Consider the following 25,283-nt stretch of genomic DNA (forward strand, 5'->3'; position numbering starts at 1 on the left):
TCTCTTTTTGTTGCCTTTTATGTCTCTTGCTTAGGTATAACTCATTTTGTTCCTTACCCTTTCTGATTTTATCCCTACAATGCCTGCACTATTCTTTTATACTTAGCAGTTTGTCCATGTTTTCACTTTTTGTAGGATTCCTTTTTGATTTTTAGGTCATTAAAGAGCTCCCAATGCAGCAGTATTAGCGTTTTACTGCTCTTTCTCTCTGTTCTTCACCCTGAGATAGTTTCCTGCTGTGCCTTTAATACTGCATCCTTGAGAAACTGCCAGCTCTCCTGAACTACTTTTTCCTTAGATTTTCTTCCCCTGGGACCCTACATACCAGTTCTCTGAATTTGTTAAAGTCTGATTTTTTGAAAATATGTCTTCCTTGCATGGGATAAATACAAATGTATCTTCTGCTGTACTTGTAATATGTTTTACACTATTAAATGTCTACTAATATAAAATACATGTATAATATAGCATAAAGTTAACAGTGGCAAAACTGTCCAATTTCCGTGGCTTTAAAATATAAAATATATAATTTGTTTTCACTTTTAGTTCTACATTGCAGCCTTTAAAAATATTATCCCAGAAATTATACCAGCCACTCAGATTGCCACATGGTTAATCATTATTCAACAAGTAAGAAACCACATTTATAAAAGTATACTGTTCTTTTTAAACCAATGCACTTTTATGGATAATCTGGTGTCTGGGTGAACACATAATCGGTCTGTTCTCAAAAGTCCCAATCTAGCAGGCCACTTCAAGCATGCAATTAGCACCATTGAAGTCAATGGAACTTTGAAGTCAACAGAAATACTCATGTGCTTAAAGGTAAATTCTTTGTTGGTTCAGGTCCTAAGCTTGTATAAATGCAGCAAGTTAATACTGACACAGAAAGCAAATGTCACTACACTACACTTACATAAGAATAGCACTTACACAGTACTTTTAATTGTCAAAACACTTTACAAATAATAAGTTAATTTATTTTCACAACACCCCGATGAAGTATTTAGGAAAGTATTATCCCATAATTATTCCCATAATTATCTCCATTTTACAGCTGGAAGAACTGAGACAGAGAAGATAGGTGATTCTCCTAAAGCAACAGATGCAGTCACAGTCAAAGCTGAGGTCAGAACTCAGGAATTCCATAATTCTTTCTTTATTTACTTACAATATTTCATGAAAAGGAAAAAATTCAGCCTGTTTTTTCCATTCCAGATTGAGTTTTCAGAGGTGACAGTTAGCAAAACTATCTTTTCACTTGAAAATGGAGCAAATTTGATTTGGAGTATTTAATGGCAACAAACATGGAACCCTACTCTGCTAATTTTACATATTCATTTTTAGAGTAGACCTGCACTTTAAAACAGAAATTCCAAAAAGTAATTTTTTAAAGGAATTACATGAGGTTTTAAATATGAGACTTCTGTTAACTTTTAATGATTCACACAGCTAAAACTCCTCACAATGCTTTGAAAAAGCAGAGTGTAAATCCAAATTATTTTATATTATATCTCTATATTTTCTAATATTTTTAAAAATTACACAAAAATTCAATAGTACAAAAAATAATCAAGCATTAAAAACCTTAGTCTTGTAAATAATCTAATAATGCACTCGCTGAAGCAAGCTTGCTTGTAAATCCTGAGGCATTCCAGATACTGAAATTGTATAACTGCTTACATTCCAGACCTAAAAAGGGAGATTTTCTTCAATTTTGTTTGTAAGGCAGATTTTAACTCACTACTAACCATTTCTTTCATTAAAAAAAACCTTTTACTTAAGTTTTTAAGAAGCTCTACACTTGTAAAGGCTGGGTTTTAATGCCCTCAGCTGAACAGAGAACTGAAGAAAGAAGAAATCATTTCACAATGAGAAAAGGAAAAGGAAATAAAACATTTTCCTTTAGTGGGGACCCAACAAGAACAGGACTTTAAAACAGAGATTAACATACTTCATACTTGAAGATTACTGTTCTTTTTGACCTGTACCTGAGGAAAGACATTTTGCTATCTGAATCTTTCTTTACCTATGGAGTCTTAGTATTTTTACTTTCATTCTTAGAACAGTTCTTCCAGTAATGATGGTCCAGTGTCTGATCCTGCAAAAGTACTGAGTGCCTCTTGAGCAGCATTGAGCACTCGAAACTCTCACTGAAACTGATTGAGGGACAGATCTTCAAAGGTTTAAGGTGCCTAAAGATGCAAATAGGTGCCCGGGGGATTTTTATTAGCATGTAAGCAGGTTATACGCATAACCTGCAATAATTTCAATGGATGATAGATGCCTAACCTGATTAGGCACTTTTGAAAATCCCACTAGACACCTTTATGTATTAATCTCTACTCTAAACAACAGTACAAGCCCGCTCTCCCTGACAAAAGAACCCCAAATATGTTTCAATATATCAATCTTGTTAAAAAAAAAATTTCCATTACTAGTCTGTTTTTCATAGCCATTTTAGTATTATAAATTATTATTCAGGTTAGGAATATTTTTGGTAATAAAAGTTAAATGCTCCCAGTCTCCCTTTTTATGGGAACAGTGTGTAGGGACTCAAAATATGGACCTTATAGACAGTCAGCGTAACATCGATTTAATTTTACATTAGACAACACCAGTTAGCAAGGGAATAAAATGGCTATGTGGCTAATGGCTGCTGAATGGTCCAGTAGATAGGATGCCAGATTGGGAGTCAGGAGACCTGGATTTTATTCCTGGCTCTGCAGCTGACCTGCTGTGCTTAGGTAAATCACTTCACATCTCAGAACCTCAGTTCCTCATCTGCAAAATTGAGATAACAATACGAACCTTTTCTAAAGCACTATGAGACCTACAGATGAAAAACACGACATAAGAGCTAAGGATTATTGTTATTATGGCCTCTGTGTACCAATGAAACTAGGGAATACTTTCTTCTGAGGAGTGACAAACCACACTAACATGATTCCTCTTTAGGCATCATGTCGTTGTCTATATAACCAATTGCCATAAATGAGAACAGTTCATTGGACTTCATCTTTCTTGCAATCCTTAAAAGAACATGGTAAATGGTGGAATGGGAGGTTTAAAAGTATGACTTATAATAGTAATACCCGCCCACATTTAGTGAATGAGGATAAGAGAGAACCATGTACATTACACACCACACAAATCAAATCATTGCCTTCCTCTTTTGGGGCCAAACACATGGTTACTCTAGCCCCAGTGACTTTAGGAAGTACTGTGGATAGATAGCACAGCTCTAGTAAGGGGGAGAGGGTCATGTCCAGAACAGGGAGTGTTTTACATAACCTGCTGCACATATATTTACTTTCTACTTAGTTTAATATTCTTGTTCTCTCGTACCAGCACAATGCTGCAATGATGGGGTTCCAGGACTCCAAGGGAAATCTGATTCTTTAAAAACAAAAACATGAGAATTTGCAAAATTCATGCAAATGTTTTTGTTAGTTTCAGGTTTTGTAAAAGCTTATCATTTTTCAAAAGCTAAAGGTTCTCCTGACAGTGTCCCTTCAGTATTTTAGATAAACTTCCATTTTTAAACCGTGTTATTGCAGACTGAGCAACATACAAATAAAGAATTCTGAAAGCAAGAACCTCCTTTTGAGACTGGAACCTGAGTGGTAGGAAGGCAATTATACAGTAAGCCTGATGACAGTGCTAATTTCAGCATTCCTTAACGCAGTTGTGGTTTGTTCTTTACTTATTGGATTTGAAAGGAAATATAGAAATTAAAACAAGGAAGAAGAGTAAGGAAGGCTACAAGTCAACAACTGAAGACTGAGAGACGCCCAGCCTTATTATGCAGTAGATATGCATGGTCAGCTCACACAAGCAAAAATAATTCTGTAAATAAAAGAAAGCTCCATAAAAAGTAAAATGCCTTTTGTGCAGGGCCCAATCCTGCAGCCCCTATTCAGAATCAGTTAGCACACTCAATAAATGTAGTCATACTAGAGTGGTTCTCCTGTGCTTTCGCTATGGGCAAGTTATGTGGGAATCGTTGCACGTTAGTACAAAGCCAGGTGCCCTGGTCATAAAACACACTTTGTGATCATTCTACTCCTATATCTTCTAGAGCTGATTGTGAGGCATACTGTAGAAGCTGACACAGCAGAGTCAATGCAGAATGAAGTGCTCACTCAACACTATAGGCAGGTGATGATATAGAGCTGTGGTGTCCAGACTTTTCAGTTTGAGATCCAAACATATTATTTCAAAAAGATCAAAGGCGCACAATAAATATTTAGGACAGATTATCTGCCCTGCTCTGCTCCCTTGGCCCATCCTTTCTGGTCCACAACTAACAAGTACAAGTTAGAGCAGCCTCCCTGATGCCATAACTTTCACTGGGGCTAGGGCTGGAGCAGAGAATCAAGGACATGGAACAGGTTGTTGGTTCTCAACTTTTCCCCCTCTCCTGCTCTTGGTGTTTGGCTAGGCAAAGGTCTCCCTTAGACTGAAACAGAGCCAATCAAGTTCCTGTACTGGGGCTCTGACAGCCCAACAGCAAAGCAGATATGGAACAGTCACAGCCATTCTATCATTTCTTCCCTGCAGTGTAGCAGGTGCCCATTGGGGATGCTGCTGAGCAGCTGAAATACAGAGGAGATTACTGCTGTTTAGAGCACTTTCAGTTCACAGGAGAGCTGCTACTGAGACTGCAGAGGAGTTGATGGGAGGCAGATGGGAAAGCAGTTCTTCCTACTTTTTCCTCACAGAGATGGGGTTGATTCAAACTCTTCAGTTTAACGATCATAGGATGCACCTCAGGAAATACATTTTCATTTTTTAATGAAATATAAATTGTCAAGACTGGGGGCCACCACTTAGACCTTCCACCATCAGAGGTTGGACACCGCACATTGGAGGCACTTGATCCAGGAAATGAAATGGAACAAGGGGGTATGCTGGCATCAAGAGAATGGGCTTGAGGTAGGATGCTAAGCAGTGGGAAGGATCAAAAGAAAGACATACAGCTATCAAGGGATGGAGCGGTGAAAGAGCTGACCCACCAGGAGCAAGGAGGAGGAATGGTAACAGTAGGGGGAATAATGGAAATAGGAGCCAGGCAGCAGGAAGGAGTGAGAGGAAGACTCATGTACCACTGGATGAAGTAGAGAAAGGGATCTCTGCACAATAGATGAATGGCCATGTGGGGCCCTCATAGCAGCAGCTATTTTAAGTATTTGACATTCACGTTCATTTTTTTCTTTACAGATTTCTCTAAATGCAAATATCAGCAAAACAGAAAGATATATGTATGAGTCAATCCAAACGTTCCAATTTATTATCATTTTTTTCATTTGGATACCCTTTACACAAAAAAATGGAGGTGTGAATAATGATTTCTGTTGACAATTATATTAGACTTTGCAAAGTACTGTACGTTCCATTCAGCGATTCATGCTGCAATCCATTCTGTGCATTTAAAAAATACTCACAGGCTTCAATGACTGCTTTGGATTTGCCAGACTCCTTAACTGGTGCCTTGGTAATAGTATCTTTCTTGCTACTATTTACTGTGGGCTTCCTCAGGCAATCTAGATTCCATTTCTTCCAAGCAAATTTCTGTGGCTTTAGACCTGAAAAGCATAAGTTAACTTTAGAAAAAGACAGACGTATTTGGTGTTACTTTTGAAAGCTATCCTATACCAAACGTTATCCTTTCAAATGAAGTTAAGACTTTTGATTCCTTTCAGGTCCCTAATCTGCAAATACTTATGCATGTGCTTAACTTTAAAATAGTAATCAGTCCCACTAACTCCCATTGGAATACTCACATTCTTAAAGTTAAGCACAGGCATGAGTGTTTGCAAGATAAGGCTCACAGTTTGATTTTGTGCAGATTATTATTTATTTTTATACAATTAACAGAGATTCTTAATTTATGTCAGCATTTAGAATAACAATATTATTTTCTTAATTACTGTTTCATGAAAGATGTTTAGAGGGTTTTGCCAAAGTATTCTGGTCTTTAGCAGTTGCTGCTCTAACTGCACAACCAATGCTCATGCATTTTACCATCTGCAGTGGAATTAGGAATAGTGGTGTCAGTTTTTCTTCAAGAGTTTTGAAATTCACCACTTCTTTAAAGTTCATGTATTGGTGACACATGGCTAATTGAAACAAAGTTTGTTGTGCCTAATGCTAGACTTTTGCTTGCTTGAGTAGTGTTATTATTTTTAAAACAGTATTTCTTTCTATCCAGGTTTGGACCTTGAATGCCCATTTTACTATTCAATATTTTATTTTCATTTCATTATCTTAGTTTACTATTTTTGTTAACTTCCTTTTCCACTTGATTTTGTGTATGGATATCTTAATATATACTTCATGAGAGGAGAAATATCTTTATTTTGTAGTTGTTTCCATTCTCGTAATTTGACATTACAAAACATTTACAATGAAAGATTTTGTTAAGGCTTCAAGTTATCCTGGCAGGGGTGTATAATTTGCTTTATTTGGTGGCTTTCTATTTCCTTTCCAGTAGAATATTTTATTGCCTCTAACCCAAACATTTCAGTACTTCCAGAGATATATGGAATCCAAGCTACAGCACTGGTCTTCTAGTTATCTTTTGGTATTTGGTCTGACTGAATTCTTGATAACTCTGCCCACTGTCTATCTACAGTAGATACATATTACAGGCTAGATTCTTGGGTTTAACTAGCTCCTCACAGTGCAAGACCCATTTGGGAGTTATGGTGCACATTTATCCCTCAGCAGGTTAACATGTATGTTGCTGTGAGCAACAAGCTCTCACTGGGAATTAACTTTGTTCTTGCCCAGAGAAGCAATAAAAATATAATCCACAGCACATTATTCTGACTGCTGAGGAGTCCTGCCATGGTAAAACAGCATATGCAGAGAAGAGTGGTGGACCTTGACCTTGGTGTGCATAGGCCTCCTAAAATGAGATTTGTAATGCATTTTTTTTCTCTGAATAATTTCCCCTTTGTCTCCTGGTAAGATCAAAGTAATTTTTGCCTGAAAAAACAATGCTTTTCAATAGACGGGGGAAATATAGAGAAAAACATTTTTGGCATTTTACAGGTATATAAAAATATATTTCTACTGTTTATCAGCAGTGCAATGGTTATCACACAGTGCCAGTCCACAGGTCATTGAAGCCCACATTGGCCAAAATGTAAACAAAGAAGCTCTAAAGTAGTCTGCATCTGATATATAATCAACAGTTCAGCTGAAATTCAGTCTAAAAACTTAAGAATGGCCGTAGTGGGTCAGACCAATGGTCTGTCTAGTATTCTGTCTATCGCTATCTAGTATTTGCTTCGGAAGGAATGAACAGAACATGGCAATTATGGACGATCCAGTCCCTATGTGACAGTGTATATAAACCCCAGACAGCATGGAAGGGGTAAGGAGCTCCTTTGGGCTGGACTGGCCCTGTCACGCTGCTGCTGCAAATCTTGCCACACTGGAGGAGGAGATAAAAGAGAGGGAACTCAACTCAGATGGGGGCAACCCTGGGAAAGGAACAAACTGTTCGGCTTCTCCAGCCCTGGAGAGAGGATTGACAGCCTACTGAGCCCCTGCCCTTGCAGAAGGAGGGTGCAGAACCCCTGAGTTGAAGGGGAAAAGAACAGAGGCTTGCACTGGAGCCCAGTGAGCTCTGATACTCCCAGAGTCCCATATCCTGGAGGGAGTTGCTTACAAACCTGTTTTGCTGACTGTGGGATGTTTGGTGGCATCACCAGGGACATAGAGAAGGGACTTGACAGTCAAGAGCCCCCAGCTAGAAGGTTAAAAAGATGCCCCACCGAACTCTCCAGGTTGGGGATGAAGTAATTGGATTCAAGGATGTGCGCTCCCCATATAACCCAAAGGGGGTACCCTACCCTACCACAGACAGATTTCTGACTGTCATCCAGTCCCAGCATCTGGGAGTCAGAATTTTAGGGACACCCAGAGCATGGGATTGTGTCCCTGCCCATTCTGGCTAATAGCCATTGGTGGACCTATCCTCCATGAACTTATCTAATTCTTTTTTGAACCCAGTTTTACTTTTGGCCTTCACATCATCCCATGACAATGAGTTCCACAGGTTGTGTGAAGCAGTACTTTTCAATATTTGTTTTAAACCTGTTGCCTATTGATTTCACTGGGTAACCCCAGGTTCTTGTGTTAGGTAAAGGGGTAAATAACACTTCACTATCCATTTTCTCCACACCATTCATGGTTTTATAGACCTCTACCATATCCTCGCTTAGTCATCTCTTTTCCAAACTGAACAGTCCCAGTCTTTTTAACCTCTCCTCGTATGAAAGCTGCTCTATATCCCTAATATTTGTTGCTCCCCTCTATACCTATTCCAATTCTAATATATCTTTTTTGAGATGCGGTGACTAGAACTGCACACAGTACTCATATACACAGGTTTATATAGAGGCATTATGATATTTTCTGTTTTATTATCTATCTATCTCTTTCCTAACGGTTCCTAACATTCTGCTAGATTTTTTGACTGCCACAGCACATTGACCAGATATTTTCAGAGAACTATCCACAATGACTCCAAGACTTTTCTTGAGTGGTAACAGCTAATTTAGCTAACATCATTTTGTATGTATAGTTGGGATTATTTTTTCCAACGTGCATTACTTTGCACTTATCAACATTGAATTTCATCTCTATTTTGTTGCCCAGTCACTCAGTTTTATGAGATCCCTTTGTAACTCTTCACAGTCAGCTTTGGACTTAATTATCTTCACCTGCAAACTTTGTCACTGTCCCTGCACTGTTTACCCGCTTTTCCAAATCATTTACGGATACGTTGAACAGCACAGGTCTCAGAATGATCCTTGGGGGACCCCACTATTTAGCCTTCTCCATTGTGAAACCTGACCATTCATTCCTACTCTTCATTTCCTATATTTTAATCAGTTACTAATCCATGGAAGGACCTTCCCTCTTATCCCATGACTGCTTATTTTGCTTAAGAGCCTTTGGTGAAGGAGCTTGTCAAAGACTTTCTGAAAGTCCAACAACACTATATCAACTGGCTCACGCTTGTCTACATGCTTTTTCACACCCTCAAAGAATTCTAATAGATTGGTAAAGCATAATTTCCTTTAAAAAAATCTCTCTTCCTCAATGTATTGTGTTCATCTATGTCTGGATGTTGATTAAAAGCAAATAAAATCTATAGATTATTAATATACCTTGGAACAGACCATGCAGACATTAATAATAAAAAATTCAAATCAAATTCTGCTGCCAAAGAAGGTCTATCAGAACAGACACAGCTTGGTCCCTGTAATAATCTTTATAGAAATTGAAAAAAATTGCTCCTGGAAAAGGGAATAAACTGATTCACCACAGGCTTTCCAGTTCCAAGTATTTTCACAGGACATTTAAGATTAATTCATGGGGAAGATGTTCTAGTGCTCCCTCCAACAGAGATAATTCATGTTGTCTGTCTCTGCCTACTTTCTTTTCCAATAATCACATAACACTTTCTCTTTCAATCATGGCCTGAAGATTTTGCATTCTTGCTGCATTGCTGCGCTCACCACAGATTCTTCCTGAATATTCCCTTCACACAGGATCATACAGAAAGAGTCAGCATGGTACATAGGGTGACCAGGTGTCTGGTTTTCAACCGGAACAGCCAGTCAAAAAGGGATCCTGGTGGCTCCAGTCAGCACTGCTGTTCAAGCTGTTGACTGTCCAATTGGCAGCGCAGTGCAGCACAGCGTGGCACAGCTGTCAGGCTCCCTCCCAGCCTCTGCTTGGCGCGGCTCTCCGGAAGCAGCCAGCATGTCCCCCCTCCAGCTCCTACGTGTAGGGCAGGGGTGGAGAACCTAGCGCACGTGGGCCGGATCCAGCCCCGTGATTAATTTAATCTGGCCTGCGGTCCCCCTGTGGGACAGGAGCCACGAGCACCAACTTGCCCAGTTGTGGAGGGGAAGCCCTCTTGGTGCCTCCGTGTGGGGCTGGAGCCACTGCACCGGCTCATCCTTCTGACGGGGGAAGCACCGAGCCTCCGTGCCACCTCCCGCCCCCCACAAGACAGGAGCCACTGCACTGGCTTGTCCAGCTGTGGGGGGAAGCCCCGAGCCTCCGTGTCTCCCCACCCCACCGTAGGGCTGGAGCCACAAGCGCCAGCTTGTCCTGCTGCAGGGGAAAGCCTTGAGCCTCTGTGTCCTCCCCTTCCAGGTGGGTGAGTGGCCTGCGATTGATTTTTTTTCAGTGGGTCAACTGCCTGTGAAAGAAAAAAGGTTCTCTACCCCCGAGCCCGCACCCTCAGCCAGAGCCCTCACTCCTTCTCCCGCCGCACCCCAATCCCCTGCCCCAGCCCTGATTCCCCTCCCGCCCTCTGAATCCCTCAGTCCCAGCCCAGAGCACCCTCCTGCACAACAAACCCCTCGTTTCCACCCCCACCCCAGAGTTTGCACTCCCAGCCAGAGCCCTCACCCCCTCGCACCCCAACCCCCTGCCCTGATCCCCCTTCTGTCCTCTGAACCCCTTGGTCCCAGCCTGGAGCACCCTCCTGCACCCCAAATCCCTCATTCCCAACCCCACATCAGAGCCCGCACCCTCAGCCGGAGGCCTCACTCCCCTGCACCCCAACCCCCTCCTCCGGAACCCCTCATTTGTGGCCCCACCCCAGAACCTGCACCCCCATGCCCAGAGCCCATACCTCCTCCCATACCCCAAACCCCTGCTTCAGCCTGGAGCCTCCTCCCATACTCCGAACACCTTGGCTCCACACCCCTAGCCCAGATCCCCCTCCTCCACCCCAAGCCCCTCATCCCTGGCCCCACCACATAGCCCGCACCCCCAACCAGAGCCCTCACCCCCTCTTGCATCCCAACCCACTGCCTCATCCTGGAGCCCCCTCCTGCACTCTGAACTCATTTCTGGCCCCACCCCAGAGCCCGCACCTGCAGCCAGAGCCCTCACCCACTCCCGTAACCCAGCCCCCTGAGCCAGCCCAGTGAAAATGAGCGAGTGAGCGAGGGTGGGGAGAGCAAGAGACAAAGTGAGGGGGATGGAGTGAGCAGGGACAGGGCCTCAGAGAAGGGGTGGGGCATGCACGGGGCCTTGGAGGAGGGGCGGGGCAAGGGTGTCCGGTTTTGTGTGAGTAGAAAGTTGGCAATCCTAGTGGTGCATTGCACAGACAGCAGCTCACCCATAAGGAGACATTGATACATATGCCTGAGGATCATTATACAATTGCTGACTAATTCTGCAAAAGTTAAATATTTTTACAGGTATACAAAATATATATGTATAACAGCTCCCAGGACCTCTGCAATGAGGCAGAGTGTACAGATTTGATGGTGGCTCGTAAAGTCAGATGAGTTAAGTTAAATGTGTTTAGTGTTGGCATTATGCAAGAAAATTTAATTTCTAAAGTTAATATCCATTCACAAAACCTCAAATTCTATAATGCTGAGGCATTTTAAAGTACCATTAAATATTAAGTCACATTAACTTTTAAAATTAATAATAAATGAATTTACAATTTCATTAATGAATAAAGCTAAAGGTTCTAGACAAGCGTACACAAATCCAATTAGCTAAGGTGCAAATGGAAAGGTACTGAGTTAGATGCAGCTACAAAATAATTGACTTAAATTTATCCTCAGTCAGGTCTAGGTTTATTGTTTCCTTAAATAAGTAAGAACATTTGTTCCACAGAGATGATGATGAACAATCAGCTCAAATTATCTCCATTTGTTTTCCAGTCTACTACCAATTGCTTTCCATTCTCTAACAAAGAGCTGGAATGTTGAGATATTAATGCTCCAGACTCAGAAGAGCATCTTTGACAATAGTTTTTCTAGCAATGGATTATTATTAGTAGTAAATACCACTAGTGGGGGTAAAAGTAATAATTTCTGAATGAGGGTAAGATATACTGAAATCTGGATATCCTAATATAATACATTTCAAAAATATATTTAAATTAACTAACAGTACCTGATACCCACTGAAAAATTAAATCCACTAGTCCATCTTTAAATGCATCATCAAAAGATTTACTGGATTCTGGAAATGCTTTACAGAAAGCAACATAGATGACTTGTGACAAACAATCAGGATACACCTGCCAAAATAAGAATTAAAACTGAATATAATAATTAAAGGTTACAAAAAGAGCTTTAGTACTAATTTTATTATAGTTTTCATTCTGTTTACAAAAAAAATTAAAGCAAAATGCAGTAATGATTGAACTAATGCATTAAAAATAGTTTGTCTTTATTATTTGTATGAAATATTAAACATCTGTGTCAAATATAATAGCAGGTATAATGGTCAATACCTTGCTGAAAACGGTTACAAGTCAAGGTTGGCAGCTAGAACAAGAATTGTAAAATGCTGATTCCAAAAGACTACATTTATAATCTCTAAATGAGTCATTATGGGCTCAAATGAAGCATGGAAGAGTGAATTGGGAATAAAAAACATTGCTTAAGGTTTAAGTAATCACTATATGTAATGAAAAGTTAGCATTTTGGAAAACTTTGCCATGTTTATTTTAGGATCACATTTCATTGGTCACCTATTGTTTGAGCCAGGTATTAATTTCAGATTGCCCGCATATTGTTCAAACATTAGAAGTTGTCACTTCTCTTTCTCTCTCACCCATACACACACTGCTCTGTTTTCTCTACCTAGAATATATAGGTTCAGATATATGCATACTAACTTTTGCACCATGTCAGCATTTTTTATAAAGCTAAAAAAAGTCTATTCAGATAACATTTTCATAAGAAAATACGATGCAAACATTTCATTTTAACAATTTAAATCTATGAGTTTATTTTAAATTTCATATCAGGCATATGCAGGCTAAATAAAAACACAGCTGGTGCAACATATCAGTCTGAATTTTAAATGCTAGCACATATCTGGATTCTGGTCCAAGCAATGTCATAATATATGTTGCATACTGAACACTTACACCATACAAATATACATGTAACTATCTCTACTTCTAATTCCTCCATGTGAGTGGGTGGCAACCGGACCCCACCCAGAACAACACCTCATAGACTTGCATATGGCATTTTTAGACCTAATGACTATTTTCTCTTGGTTGATTGTACCACTTTGTGGCTACAGGGCTCACAAATAGAGACACCAACAGGAAAAGTCTAGCCAGAGTAAATTGTTTGTAAAATATACAGAGTGAATGGTGACAAAATAGCCCAGTAATAGCTTAAATGCAGCCCCACACTGGAGGAGTTCCAAATGCCACAGCCTCTCAGAGTCAGAACTACTGGCAGGAAAATCAAGAGTAAGTCCTAGTTTATTGGATGTTCTTTGGTGCTCGTCAACACAGTATCTGAGAACCTCAGATAAATTAATGAAATAATCCACATAGCTCCTATGTGAGGAGGAGAATATGAGTATATAGTGTGTCATCTGAGGATCTCAAAATGCTTAACTAATATTAGATAATTGACAGTTTAATTTTAATTGCCCCACTAATCCTAAGGAATGGTGCAACCCCTCTTGTAAGGTCCAGTAGATGACTTTTAGCTCAAGAAGCTGATAATTATGTCCTCAACATTAACTTACATGTGATTTAGTAGAAATTTGTATTGTGCTTTTCAGTACGAGTATGCTACATAAGGTAACATTTTCAAAAGTGCTTCAAGGCTAGATTCACAAAGGGGACTTAGGTGTTGCAACTCTGAGCCTAACTCCTAGGAGCCCTGCCACCCAGTGGTATTCACAGCACTGAGTTTGGAACCCAGACTCCTCATACAACACATAGGGAGAGTTAGGCACCTAAGAAAGGGATTTTCAGAAGCCAATAGTGAAATGAAGAGGAAAGGGCAGGGAGAAGGCAGGGTTTAGGCATCTAAGCACCTGATCTTATGAGCCTGGCAGACAGGCCAGAGAGAGGTGTGTCTCTCTGCTCAGAATCTCAGACATTGAAACCCTCTCCTGTAGTTAGCCATCTATGCCAGGTCAGCTGCTTAGATAACTCATGCCCTACTTGCCAAAATGCTCTGTATCTCTCTCCTGCTCATTTAGATACCCCTCTCATGCTGGCTCTATATGTCCCTGTTCCCTGAATGTTTTTTGCGCAGGTGCTGTGTTGTGTCCCCTGCACAAACATACACTGCCCCCCCCCCATCTATCAGTAGCCTGCATCCAGACTTCCCGCTGCAGAGTCTGGCAGGTAACAGGTGTGCTTAGAGCACACCTACAAGATAAGGCCCTGAAGGTGAAGTAGGCATTGTCTTTCCTTCAGGGCTTCGGCTTCAGCTACTGCTCTGAGCAACTTGTTAGCTGTTGGGTGGCAGCAGCACTTAGCCCTGGTCTACACTGGTGGGGGGATCGATCCAAGTTATGCAACTTCAGCTACGTGAATAACGTATCTGAAGTCGACGTACTTAGATCGACTTACTGTGGTGTCTCCACTACCGTGAGTCAACTGTTGCCGCTCCCCCGGCAACTCAGCCTGCGTCTCTCGTGGCGCTGGAGTACAGGAGTCAATGGGAGAGCGCTCAGGGATCGATTTATTGCATCTAGACTAGACATGATAAATTGATCCCCACTGGCTCGATCGCTGCCCGCCAATCCAGCGGGTAGTGAAGACATACCCTTAGACTGCTCTGTAAATGCTTACCAGCAGAAACTTAGGTGCTCAAGGTACCTAGGTAGCTAAAGGGATTAGGTGGCACATGAGCAGTGGCTTCGAAAATGTCAGTGGTGCCTACATAGTGGATTTAGGCACCTATTTACCTGTTTTGGTGCCTAAATCCCTTTAAAAGTCTGACCTTTTGGCCTCTGGTGCTTTTGAAAATTTTCCCTGGGCAGCTGCTGCTCCCTAACTTCTATTTCCTTTTGTTCAGCCAGGAAGCCCCTATACAGCTCTCCCAAAACACGTATTGGTTAAGCAAGGGAATGTTTGTGGCTATATGAGTGGGGGAGCTTGTCTCTGTATGCCTTTTCCCTCTGATATACCAATTTCCATGAAATTAATGCATTTTTCCACACCATGTACAAGAGGGAAGAAAAAAAGTCTTACAAACTTGCCAAACCCATATAACTAATCATTGCAACTCATATGTTACCATACCATTACCTGAAAAAAAGCATCTTTAGTATTCCTGGGGACACATAGGAAAAGTGCCATGAAACTTTCTGCAATTCTGTCAAACAAGTAATCTTGATCTTCTTGATTAGGCTTAAAAGGAAAAATCAACATAAAATCAGAAACAGTTATGAATTAACATGATGATGGTCAGAATTTAGGTCCTGACTCAGCAGGGTACTTATGCATGTGAGCAATTCCACTACAGATAATGTAATGACTTACATGTTTAAAGTTAGACCTCTGCTTAAATACCCTGTTGAACTGTGGTGCTATTAATTTCTTGTAGCAGGTAATCTGATATGAGGAACAATACTGTAATCCATATTCCCAAAGTATTTTTACATTTTGCTGTATTCTTTCCACCCTTAAATTAACAGTTTTCTTAATGTATTGCGAAAGCTCTTGATTTGGCACAGCACTAAAACACATGCTTAATTTGAAACATGTGTTTAATCCATCCCTATTAAGCACCACCTTAAATGTTGGGCTGAAGAGCTGTACTGAGTCAAGGTAGCTCACAAACACAGTCATGTACTCTATGAATATTTTCCCTTGGCTCCTCAGTTATGTACATATTGATAGTGTCAGGTAACAAAAGTAGTGATATTTTTGCTTTATGTTCTTATATTTAATTATTTCAAAACAAAATCTTGCATAAATCTTAGCATCATTAAACAAAGTAAGCAAAGCTAAAGTAAACAGTCAATTCTGGCTTAAAGTTTTATTTTAGTATACAGTGATCTAAATCTTCTATCTTAAATGGCTCTTCACAAGTAAAACGTATGTCCTCTGAGATCAGGTTAAAGTTAGATGTTTCATTCTGGACCTACATCTGCTCCTGTTGAATCTATCCAATCTATGGATCATGACTTTGTAAAACAAGAAATCTTTATTTTGTACATTTGATTAGAAGAGATGTAAGAATAACTTTTGTTATATGTTTATACCTTAAACTTTTGAAGAAACCACCACCAAAAACAATCCTGTAAAACAGCAATAGATGCTTCTGAAAGAAACAACTTTCGCCAAACTTTAAAAACTTCTCCCTGTTGAAACAAACTTTTTGTTTAATTTATCTATTCAGACTGTACAAATGCAAAAAGTTAAAGAGCGCAAGTGGTGCACTTCATAACAAAATCCAGCAGATAATAGAAAAATTTCTTAGATTCAGCAAACGCGTGAAAAAAACCTCAAAAGGAAAATGCTTAGCTTTAAGTTGAAGAGAAGCAGTTTCTTTCAAAATTATCCACTACTGAGTACAACATGGGGTACTCAAGTGGATACAATGAAAGCCTCATATTCTTAAATGCCAAGCATTTGCAGCTTGCATTGGCTTTGACTGGAGATACAGATATTCAGCATATCTGAAACTCAGGTCCTAAATGTCTCAAATTTGGCACTCAGAAACTGAGATACACAAAATTAGTGAGGCCTTAGGTAGTGTTCTTTGCATTTGAATCCTAAAAATGAGTTCAGCACAATGACAATTTAAAAACAATACCTCAGAGTATAAGAGTACAGTTAGCCAAATCAATAAAGAAGATTCATATATAAGTTCCATTTATTCCCCTCTGCATCAGGTAACAGGTATAAATTATGAACTGTGCATGGCCCCTGTGCAGAAGTACTAGTGAGGTTTTAAAACTGTCCTGATGGGTAGCTCTACAGGGCAAGGTACACATTAACCAATGGTGCTGGAACTAGGGTGCTGGGGATGCGGCAGCACCCTCTGGATTGAAGTGGTTTCTATCATATACAAGGCTTACAGTTTTGTTCAGTGGCTTTCAGCACCCCCACTATAAAAACTGTTCCAACACCACTGAAACTAGCACCAAAATATTACAATTAATGCCATAAAAAGACATTAAAACTCACATAACGGTATTTTTTCAACACTCTTATGTGGAGTGCAATTGCAGTCTTCTAATTTTTTTTTCAAATGAGGCTGTTATTAAAAATTATTACATTACACAAATTGTATTTCTAAAGTTAAATTTTTGAAGTAGTTCTTAAATCTGTTACTACCTGATAATAACTGAGGGATTGTAAATATTATGTAATTTATGTACTGAATTTTTCTGGAATTCATGCATTTTGACGGTGTCAGGTTTATTTATTATGGCAGCTATTAATTTCCTGTCATTTCCTGAAGGTAAAGTAGTGTCAGTATGACAAAAAACAGACTTTTTGGAATTGGGAGTGGGACTAAAATTATGGTTTTTGAACTGTCCAAGTCATTTTTTGGTCTATATAGCAGGCTTTCTGACAGCACTGTGTGCCAAACATGCATTCATTAAGTAACTTTTTAAAAAAAAATTTAAACTTTAGAAGTAATGTTCAGTCCCTCAACATATATAGCAGTATATTTCCTTTTGTAAAAGTTATTACCAGCTATTCAAAGTATGATAGTTGACCTAAACACTTATTTGGGATAAGTCTTCAAAGGGTTATAAAAGGTTATAGCTCTGCAGCTCCCATTACAGTCTAGGGATGATTTAGATTAAATAATAGGAAAAAAACCGAACTATAAGGATAGTTAAGACTGGAAAAGATTATCAAGGGAGGTTGTATAGTTCTTGTCATTGGAAGTTTTTAAGAACACGCTAGACAAACATCTGTCAGAGATGGTGTAGGTATTCGTAAACACTTGCACCTTCTTTGTGTCATCTGTTAGTACTGCTCCTTCCCTGTTAAGATTTACACTTTCCTTCGTCTTACTTCTAATGTATTGATAGAACCTTTTTATTGCCGTTTATGTCCCGTGGTAGTTGTAACTCATTTTATGCCTCTCTGATTTTGTCCCTACATGCCTGTGCTCTTCTTTTGTACTTATCCTTAGCAATTTGTCCTTGTTTTCACTCTTTAATTCCCTGAAAATCAAAAAGGGATCATACAAAGAGCTCCTGATAAAGCTATATTTGTTTCTTCCTATCTTTACTCTGCTTTGGGATACTTTGCTAATACGGCTTTAATGTTGTCCCTTTGAGAAACTGCCACCTGCCTGAACTTCTTTTTCTCTTAGATTTCTTTCCCTTGGGACCTTGTCTACCAATTCTCTATGTTTGTTTATCCTCTTCTAAACAAAAGAGGCAGCGGGAGAGTCTACTGGTAAGCGGCATTGAAGCTTCACATGAAGGGCAGATTTTGAACACTGGGAATTTTGTTTCTTCCATATTGTTAGTGGTCCTCTAATGGATGGAGGGGAGAAGTCTAGCCAATAAATTAAATATCTCACACAAAAAATACCTGGTTTTGGTGCCAACTGGCAAAAAGACTAACTAAAACTATTCACTAAGAACTAACTAACTAACCGTAATAACTAACACTAGCACAGAGAAGCAAGTGGACACTGGAGGGGTTCCCTCTTGCTGCCACAGGAGGTAAGAAGGAACTGAGGGACAGCAGGGACCACTCCACCTTTTATGTTCTTGAGTGGGAGGTGCAAGAACATCTAGCAGGCACAGCCCTATTGGGCACTACTGCCCAAAAGAATCCCATTTTGTACAAATAGGGAGCATACATACCAAGAGTAGAATCCATGTGCACAATCTTTTGGAGAAACAAAGGGCTTGTCTTCACTTAACTGTTCATTCAAGGTGTACCTCAAGTTTTTTCCTAACCTGATTCCTGTACATAAACACAAACCTCTAGCTCAAATTAAGTGGTGCTTTAAATTTGAGCTAGATAGCATATAAGGGAATTTTGGTATGTACGTGTTAAAAGTTGCATGCTGCAGCGCTAGTAATGCAATGGGATGCAGGAACTTGAATTACAACTCATCAGCTTCTAACAGAATCACTCTGATAATCCAATCACTCTCTGTAGTTTGAGTGGTGTTTCCCAGTACGATCATTCTCACTTCCCTCTCACTTGAGCTTGGCAATTATCAGGACCCCACTTACAGGGCTGGGGTTGAGGCCAGGGCCATGGTTATAAGGGACATGGTCTGAGTTCAGCCAAGAGGGTTCAAGGCCAGAAGCAGCAGTCAAGTGTCACACCACAAGATCAGGTTGGAATCGAGGTCAATGAGTTGCACCATGTTAGAGACAAGTGAGTCAGCCAAAATACAGTTAGTAGAACAGAGGCAGGGCAAGATGACAGTAATGGAGCAGGAACCAAGACAAGGTGAGGAGTTAGGAGCAGACCAGGGGACCAGGAACCAGAAGCAAGGCTTGGCATCAGGAGCAGGACTAGGGCCAGGAACCAGCAGTGAGGCAATGGATCAAGAGTGTGTAGCAGGGTCTGTTTGCAGCAGCAAGCTGGAAATCCACTGAGTTGCACAGACAGCCTCCAGATGTTTTCCCTAAGGCAATTAGAGAACACAGTAGGCTCTGCCAGTCAGGACCTCCATGGGTGAGACCTCCAGTGGAGCTTGAACCCATAGGGCTCATAGGCTGCTGTTCCCTGCTTCGCCAGACTTGTAGTTTGGCTGTGTGGACAAGGCAGCCACCCAGCAGCCTGCAGACCTGGGTTCCAGGTCCATGGATCCTCACAGGAGGAGTCCTGTAAACAATAGCCTCATGCCCTACACAGGCCTGATTCATTCCCTGAGCACTGTCCATCCTGTGCACTGAATGAGACATGGATCCTGTGCAAAAATACCATGTAATCATGTAATTAAAGACTATACTATAATGCATATACAGAAGGAGGCTGAATTAAGGTTATATAGACAACCCTAATTCTGGCATTTTGGCCCACATCCCTAAAGGTATTAAGATTCCTAACTCCTATTAATTTTAATGGGAGTTAGGGTGCCTAAATACCTTTGAAGATCTGAGGCTTCCTAACTTCTGAGTCCTTGACTTTGCAACTCTAATGTTATTTTAATGTATTTTCCCTCCAATATAAGAATAGATCAGGTTTGAGACACAAGAAAAAGCTTTGAGGGAAAACGTTCATCGCTGCTGCCTGAGTTGAGCTGGTTGTGTGTATAAATAATGGACTTCACTGTCTAGATTTCTCAGTCTGGCATCTTTCATGAATTAAAAAAAACCTAAAGAAAAAATGGAATATGACCATTTAAAAATATACACTTATTTAAGATATAAACCATAAAGATTTGGTGCTATTTTATGTTAGCAGTTTCTATTTAGCAAACTGGAGTAAAGTTACATACTTTGAAATTGTGAGCTTTTATAACCAAGTCCCAAAGTTTTGCTGCTTCCAAGTGTCTTGGTAATTCTGTAAGCTGTTTTAACTTGAAACCTGGGTATCTATAATTCTAAAAGGAAAAAATGTTTAATTACTGATTATTACCTTAAGGGTCTCCTGGTAGTTTTTCTTTTTTTGCTGAGAACATATCACTTCAAATGTATCCACCATATATTTTTTCTAAACTGAATTTGAAGGCACTTACCCCACAATGGAAATGTTCCATTGTTGGGAATCCCATTTTTTCAGTAGTATTTTCTTTACTGATTGCTTTCTCTGATTGTCTAGATTCAGCGAGAGGTCCAGGTATCAATCAGTCAAGGTACAGCAAGAAATTGCTGCCTGATCATTAGTAAATGTTTTGCATCCCTATGGTTCTGTCTCAAAAATTACTTCCCCCACAAGATATAGAGTAAAACCCTGTCAAGGTGTTTTGCTTTGTTTTTTTTTATTTAAGTCAGTAGTTCAGTTTGAGATCATATTTTGCCATTTCCCAGACCCTGCCTTCATTTCCTTGTTGAAGCTAGTCACTGCAGAGTCATTCTGTTAATTGTATGGCAAGTGCATAATAGATAGTGTCCCAGCAGAGGCTATGGACATAGCTAAGAAAACAATTCTCCTTCTCCCTGACATCACCCTCGTATAATTTGAACTTTCTGTATGTTTTTTATTTCATGCTAGGAAGTGGGTCAGTTTGTATTTCAGAGTACAGAAAGCAAAATAAAAATAAGAAGAATGCTTAGAATTTACATAGCACTTTATGTGTTCAAAGCTCTATGCAGATTTACCACTCTATGCAGACAGATTGTAGATCAGGATAGGTTGTAGATCCTTGATGATGCGTTGGAGAGGTTTTAGTTGGGGGCTGAAGGTGATGGCTAGTGGAGTTCTGTTATTTTCTTTGTTGAGCCTGTCCTGTAGTAGGCGACTTCTGGGTACTCTTCTGGCTCTGTCAATCTGTTTCTTCACTTCAGCAGGTGGGTATTGTAGTTGTAAGAATGCTTGATAGAGATCTTGTCGGTGTTTGTCTCTGTCTGAGGGGTTGGAGCAAATGCAGTTGTATCGCAGAGCTTGGCTGTAGACAATGGATCGTGTGGTGTGGTCTGGGTGAAAGCTGGAGGCATGTAGGTAGGAATAGCGGTCAGTAGGTTTCCGGTATAGGGTGGTGTTTATGTGACCATCGCTTATTAGCACCGTAGTGTCCAGGAAGTGGATCTGTTGTGTGGACTGGTCCAGGCTGAGGTTGATGGTGGGATGGAAATTCTTGAAATCATGGTGGAATTCCTCAAGAGCTTCTTTTCCATGGGTCCAGATGATGAAGATGTCATCAATATAGCGCAAGTAGAGTAGGGGCATTAGGGGACGAGAGCTGAGGAAGCGTTGTTCAGCCATAAAAATGTTGGCATGCTGTGGGGCCATGCGGGTACCCATAGCAGTGCCGCTGATTTGAAGGTATACCTTGTCCCCAAACGTGGGGACAGAGCCAGAAGAGTACCCAGAAGTCACCTACTACAGGACAGGCCCAACAAAGAAAATAACAAAACGCCACTAGCCGTCACCTTCAGCCCCCAACTAAAACCTCTCCAACGCATCATCAAGGATCTACAACCTATCCTGAAGGACGACCCATCACTCTCACAAATCTTGGGAGACAGGCCAGTCCTTGCCTACAGACAGCCCCCTAACTTGAAGCAAATACTCACCAGCAACCGCACACCACACAACAGAACCACTAGCCCAGGAACCTATCCTTGCAACAAAGCCCGTTGCCAACTGTGTCCACATATCTATTCAGGGGACACCATCATAGGGCCTAATCACATCAGCCACACTATCAGAGGCTCGTTCACCTGCACATCTACCAATGTGATATATGCCATCATGTGCCAGCAATGCCCCTCTGCCATGTACATTGGGCAAACTGGACAGTCTCTATGTAAAAGAATAAATGGACACAAATCAGATGTCAAGAATTATAACATTCATAAACCAGGTTTCAGAGTAACAGCCGTGTCAGTCTGTATTCGCAAAAAGAAAAGGAGTACTTGTGGCACCTTAGAGACTAACCAATTTATTGGAGCATGAGCTTTCGTGAGCTACAGCTCACTGCATCCGATGAAGTGAGCTGTAGCTCACGAAAGCTCATGCTCAAATAAATTGGTTAGTCTCTAAGGTGCCACAAGTACTCCTTTTCTTTATTCATAAACCAGTTGGAGAACACTTCAATCTCTCTGGTCACTCGATTTCTGATCTCAAAGTGAGTATCCTTCAACAAAAAAAACTTTGAAAACAGACTCCAACGAGACTGCTGAATTGGAATTAATTTGCAAATTGGATACAATTAACTTAGGCTTGAATAGAGACTGGGAGTGGTTGAGTCATTATACTAAGTGAAACTATTTCCCCTTGTTTATTCCTCCCCCCCCACTGTTCCTCAGAAGTTCTTGTTAACTGCTGGAAATGGCCCACCTTGATTATCACTTCAAAAGGTTTTCTCTCCCCCCCACCCCACTCTCCTGCTGGTAATAGCTCATCTTAAGTGATCACTCTCCTTACAATGTATATTTTTTCATGGTCTGTGTGTATATATAAAATCTCCTCACTGTACTTTCCACTTTATGCATCCGATGAAGTGAGCTGTAGCTCACGAAAGCTTATGCTCAAATAAATTGGTTAGTCTCTAAGGTGCCACAAGTACGCCTTTTCTTTTTGCGAATACAGACTAACAGGGCTGCTACTCTGAATACCATTTTTGTGAGCTAAGTGGGTTCTGATCTAGTGATGTCAATAAAATTACTCGTGCAACTCCGGTGAGCAGGTTTTGGCCCTTAACTTTAGAGAAGTCTCAGAAGAACAGAGAACCTGATTTGCTATTTTTACATGTATCAGTAATATTTTTCTTAACTTAATTAGCTCAGTTATAAATACATTATTGTGTTGTCACAGAAGTTTAGATCTGTTCTTATTTCATACTATCTCCATTAAATTTGCTCAGTTAATATTTTAGTGCTTAGTTTCACAACACTGACACCTATCACTAACTTTATTTATGCAAGTAATCACATTGATGCCTCAAATGGAGCAGTCAGACTCCCTGACTATCCCAGTGGTGCCTCGTTTGCTCTTACCAGTCAGATTTGGTTAAAGGCTCCTTTAACTTATGGCAGGAGCAGAAGCAGACTCATAGGTGGCTGGAGAAAATATTCTTGGGGCAGGGAGGCTCAGCAGGGGCATATCCATGAGTGGGCCTATGTGGGCTATGGCTCACGCAGTTAGCACCCGAGTAAGCCCTCCATCATACCAGTAGTGAAGGAGCTCCTTCTGGCAGAGATCAATTTTGGGGAGGCTGAGTCCCCTCTATCGTTAGCTACCCACTGCCTATAAGCAGCCCCAGGAATCAGGAGAATATAAAACTGACACACACCCACTTTTGCTTCCCCCATAGGTTCTTCATTAAGCACACCTTAGAAAGATCCAAAAATTAGGCCCCAAGTATTCATACATGACATGTCAATTAAATCAAATTAAATCAACACACTCACACCATATTTGGATTTTCCATTATGCTGTATATCTAAATGTATATCATTAATAAAAATGATATTGAATCTTTAATATATATATTTGGGGCCTAATTCTGTATTCTTTTCTTTCCCTAAATTGCCACTAATTTACACACTATTGACACAATATATTGGTTTGATATAATACTGTAATCTACTTTATATGCTTAGCAAACTTACCTTTACATTTTTTCTGCTTGATTCCTCAGGGATATATTTATCAATCTGAAAAATGTTTTAAACAAACATTCAAAACTAATGTTAAATGCACTTCGTACCATGAATTAAGCATCTTGTATTCTCAGATGAAAGAAAACACTTTCAGCTGATGACATATTACAAGTCAGAACTTAAAATAGCCCAAGTATGACTTCAAATTGAAAAACATGGCCTGCGACACTCAAAGGCTTTAGGTCTTATCTACATTACAGAATACTGTGTGACAATATAAAGAACGATCATATTTTTGAGTAGGTTTATCTGTGTGATTATATAGGGTGGGCCACAGTCTCAGTCTAAGATACAAGATAGAGGCCCCTTTGAAAATTTGGTCTTCACTGTCTAAACCTGTAACAGAATGAAAAAAAAAACGTAAAATAAATAGTATACCTTTGTTTTCCTCATCTTGCCTGTTTGAATCGAAATTTCTTCTGAATCAATACGTTGAGTATCAGTGGCTTAAAAAAAAAAAAGAGTAAGATTTAGCAACAAAATAGTCACCTCTGTTTTTTCAGCTTCAGGACAAATTCAAGATCTTGACCAAACTAAGGCTCCAAACATGGAAATACTTATGTGCTTAACTTTATTCAGTATGTAGTCCTACTGACTCATCTTTGAGATGAATAGTAGGCTCAATAAGACTCACATTTCCTTTATGTATATCTCATCTTCTGTTTAAGAACTACATTTGTGGAGGACGTGACAGGCTGAAGTCTCATTCTTGCAAAGACGTTTGTATATACAGTACTTTACTCATACAAAGTTAAGCTCATGCACAAGTTTTTACAGGATCAGGGCCTAAGCTTGTTCCTTTTTATTCTGAATTGACACTGGACACATGCATTTGCAACTGGAAGTTAAGGGTTACATTTTAACTGAACAAAATGAACACTTTAATACACTGTGAGCAAACTGCTGTTAAGAGTCATTGCCCATGTCTAACACCTCCAGCATATTCACTTTATAAATTTAAAAAACACATTATCCAATTGCATCTATTTTGCACTTATTTGTTCTTTATCAGATGGAATAAAGAGGAGAGTCCACCCCTAGAACTTAAGGGGAGTGGTACCTTTCTTTTAAGTTTCTGACATTCGGGGGAGTTTGCACAGCTGTGGAATTCTGTGTATTTATGAGTTCTTTACAATTAATGTTTTTTGACTCACAATACCAACACGAGGAATTAATCCAATTTTACAAATAGAGGACTGAACCGCAGAGTGATTAAGGGCTTGCCTACATGGTGGGGTACTGCA

The 25,283-nt window shown here is 40.1% G+C and overlaps 1 protein-coding gene across 5 annotated transcripts in view; it reads right to left on the minus strand.

Moving 5' to 3' along the window:
* Window positions 1–25,283, minus strand: part of FAM227B (family with sequence similarity 227 member B) — a 218,353-nt gene that overhangs the window by 176,182 nt on the left and 16,888 nt on the right. For all 5 annotated transcript variants that reach the window (XM_043523330.1, XM_043523331.1, XM_043523333.1 and 2 more), the window contains exons 4-9: window positions 24,418–24,485; window positions 23,989–24,033; window positions 20,211–20,315; window positions 15,080–15,181; window positions 11,956–12,082; window positions 5,448–5,588 (exon numbers count right to left, since the gene is read on the minus strand). In XM_043523330.1, the coding sequence (XP_043379265.1) occupies window positions 5,448–5,588; window positions 11,956–12,082; window positions 15,080–15,181; window positions 20,211–20,315; window positions 23,989–24,033; window positions 24,418–24,485 (588 nt within the window). The remainder of the gene's footprint in view (window positions 1–5,447; window positions 5,589–11,955; window positions 12,083–15,079; window positions 15,182–20,210; window positions 20,316–23,988; window positions 24,034–24,417; window positions 24,486–25,283) is intronic.

This window comes from Chelonia mydas, chromosome 10, assembly GCF_015237465.2.
Source record: "Chelonia mydas isolate rCheMyd1 chromosome 10, rCheMyd1.pri.v2, whole genome shotgun sequence".
In the NCBI taxonomy this organism is placed as follows: Eukaryota; Metazoa; Chordata; order Testudines; family Cheloniidae; genus Chelonia; species Chelonia mydas.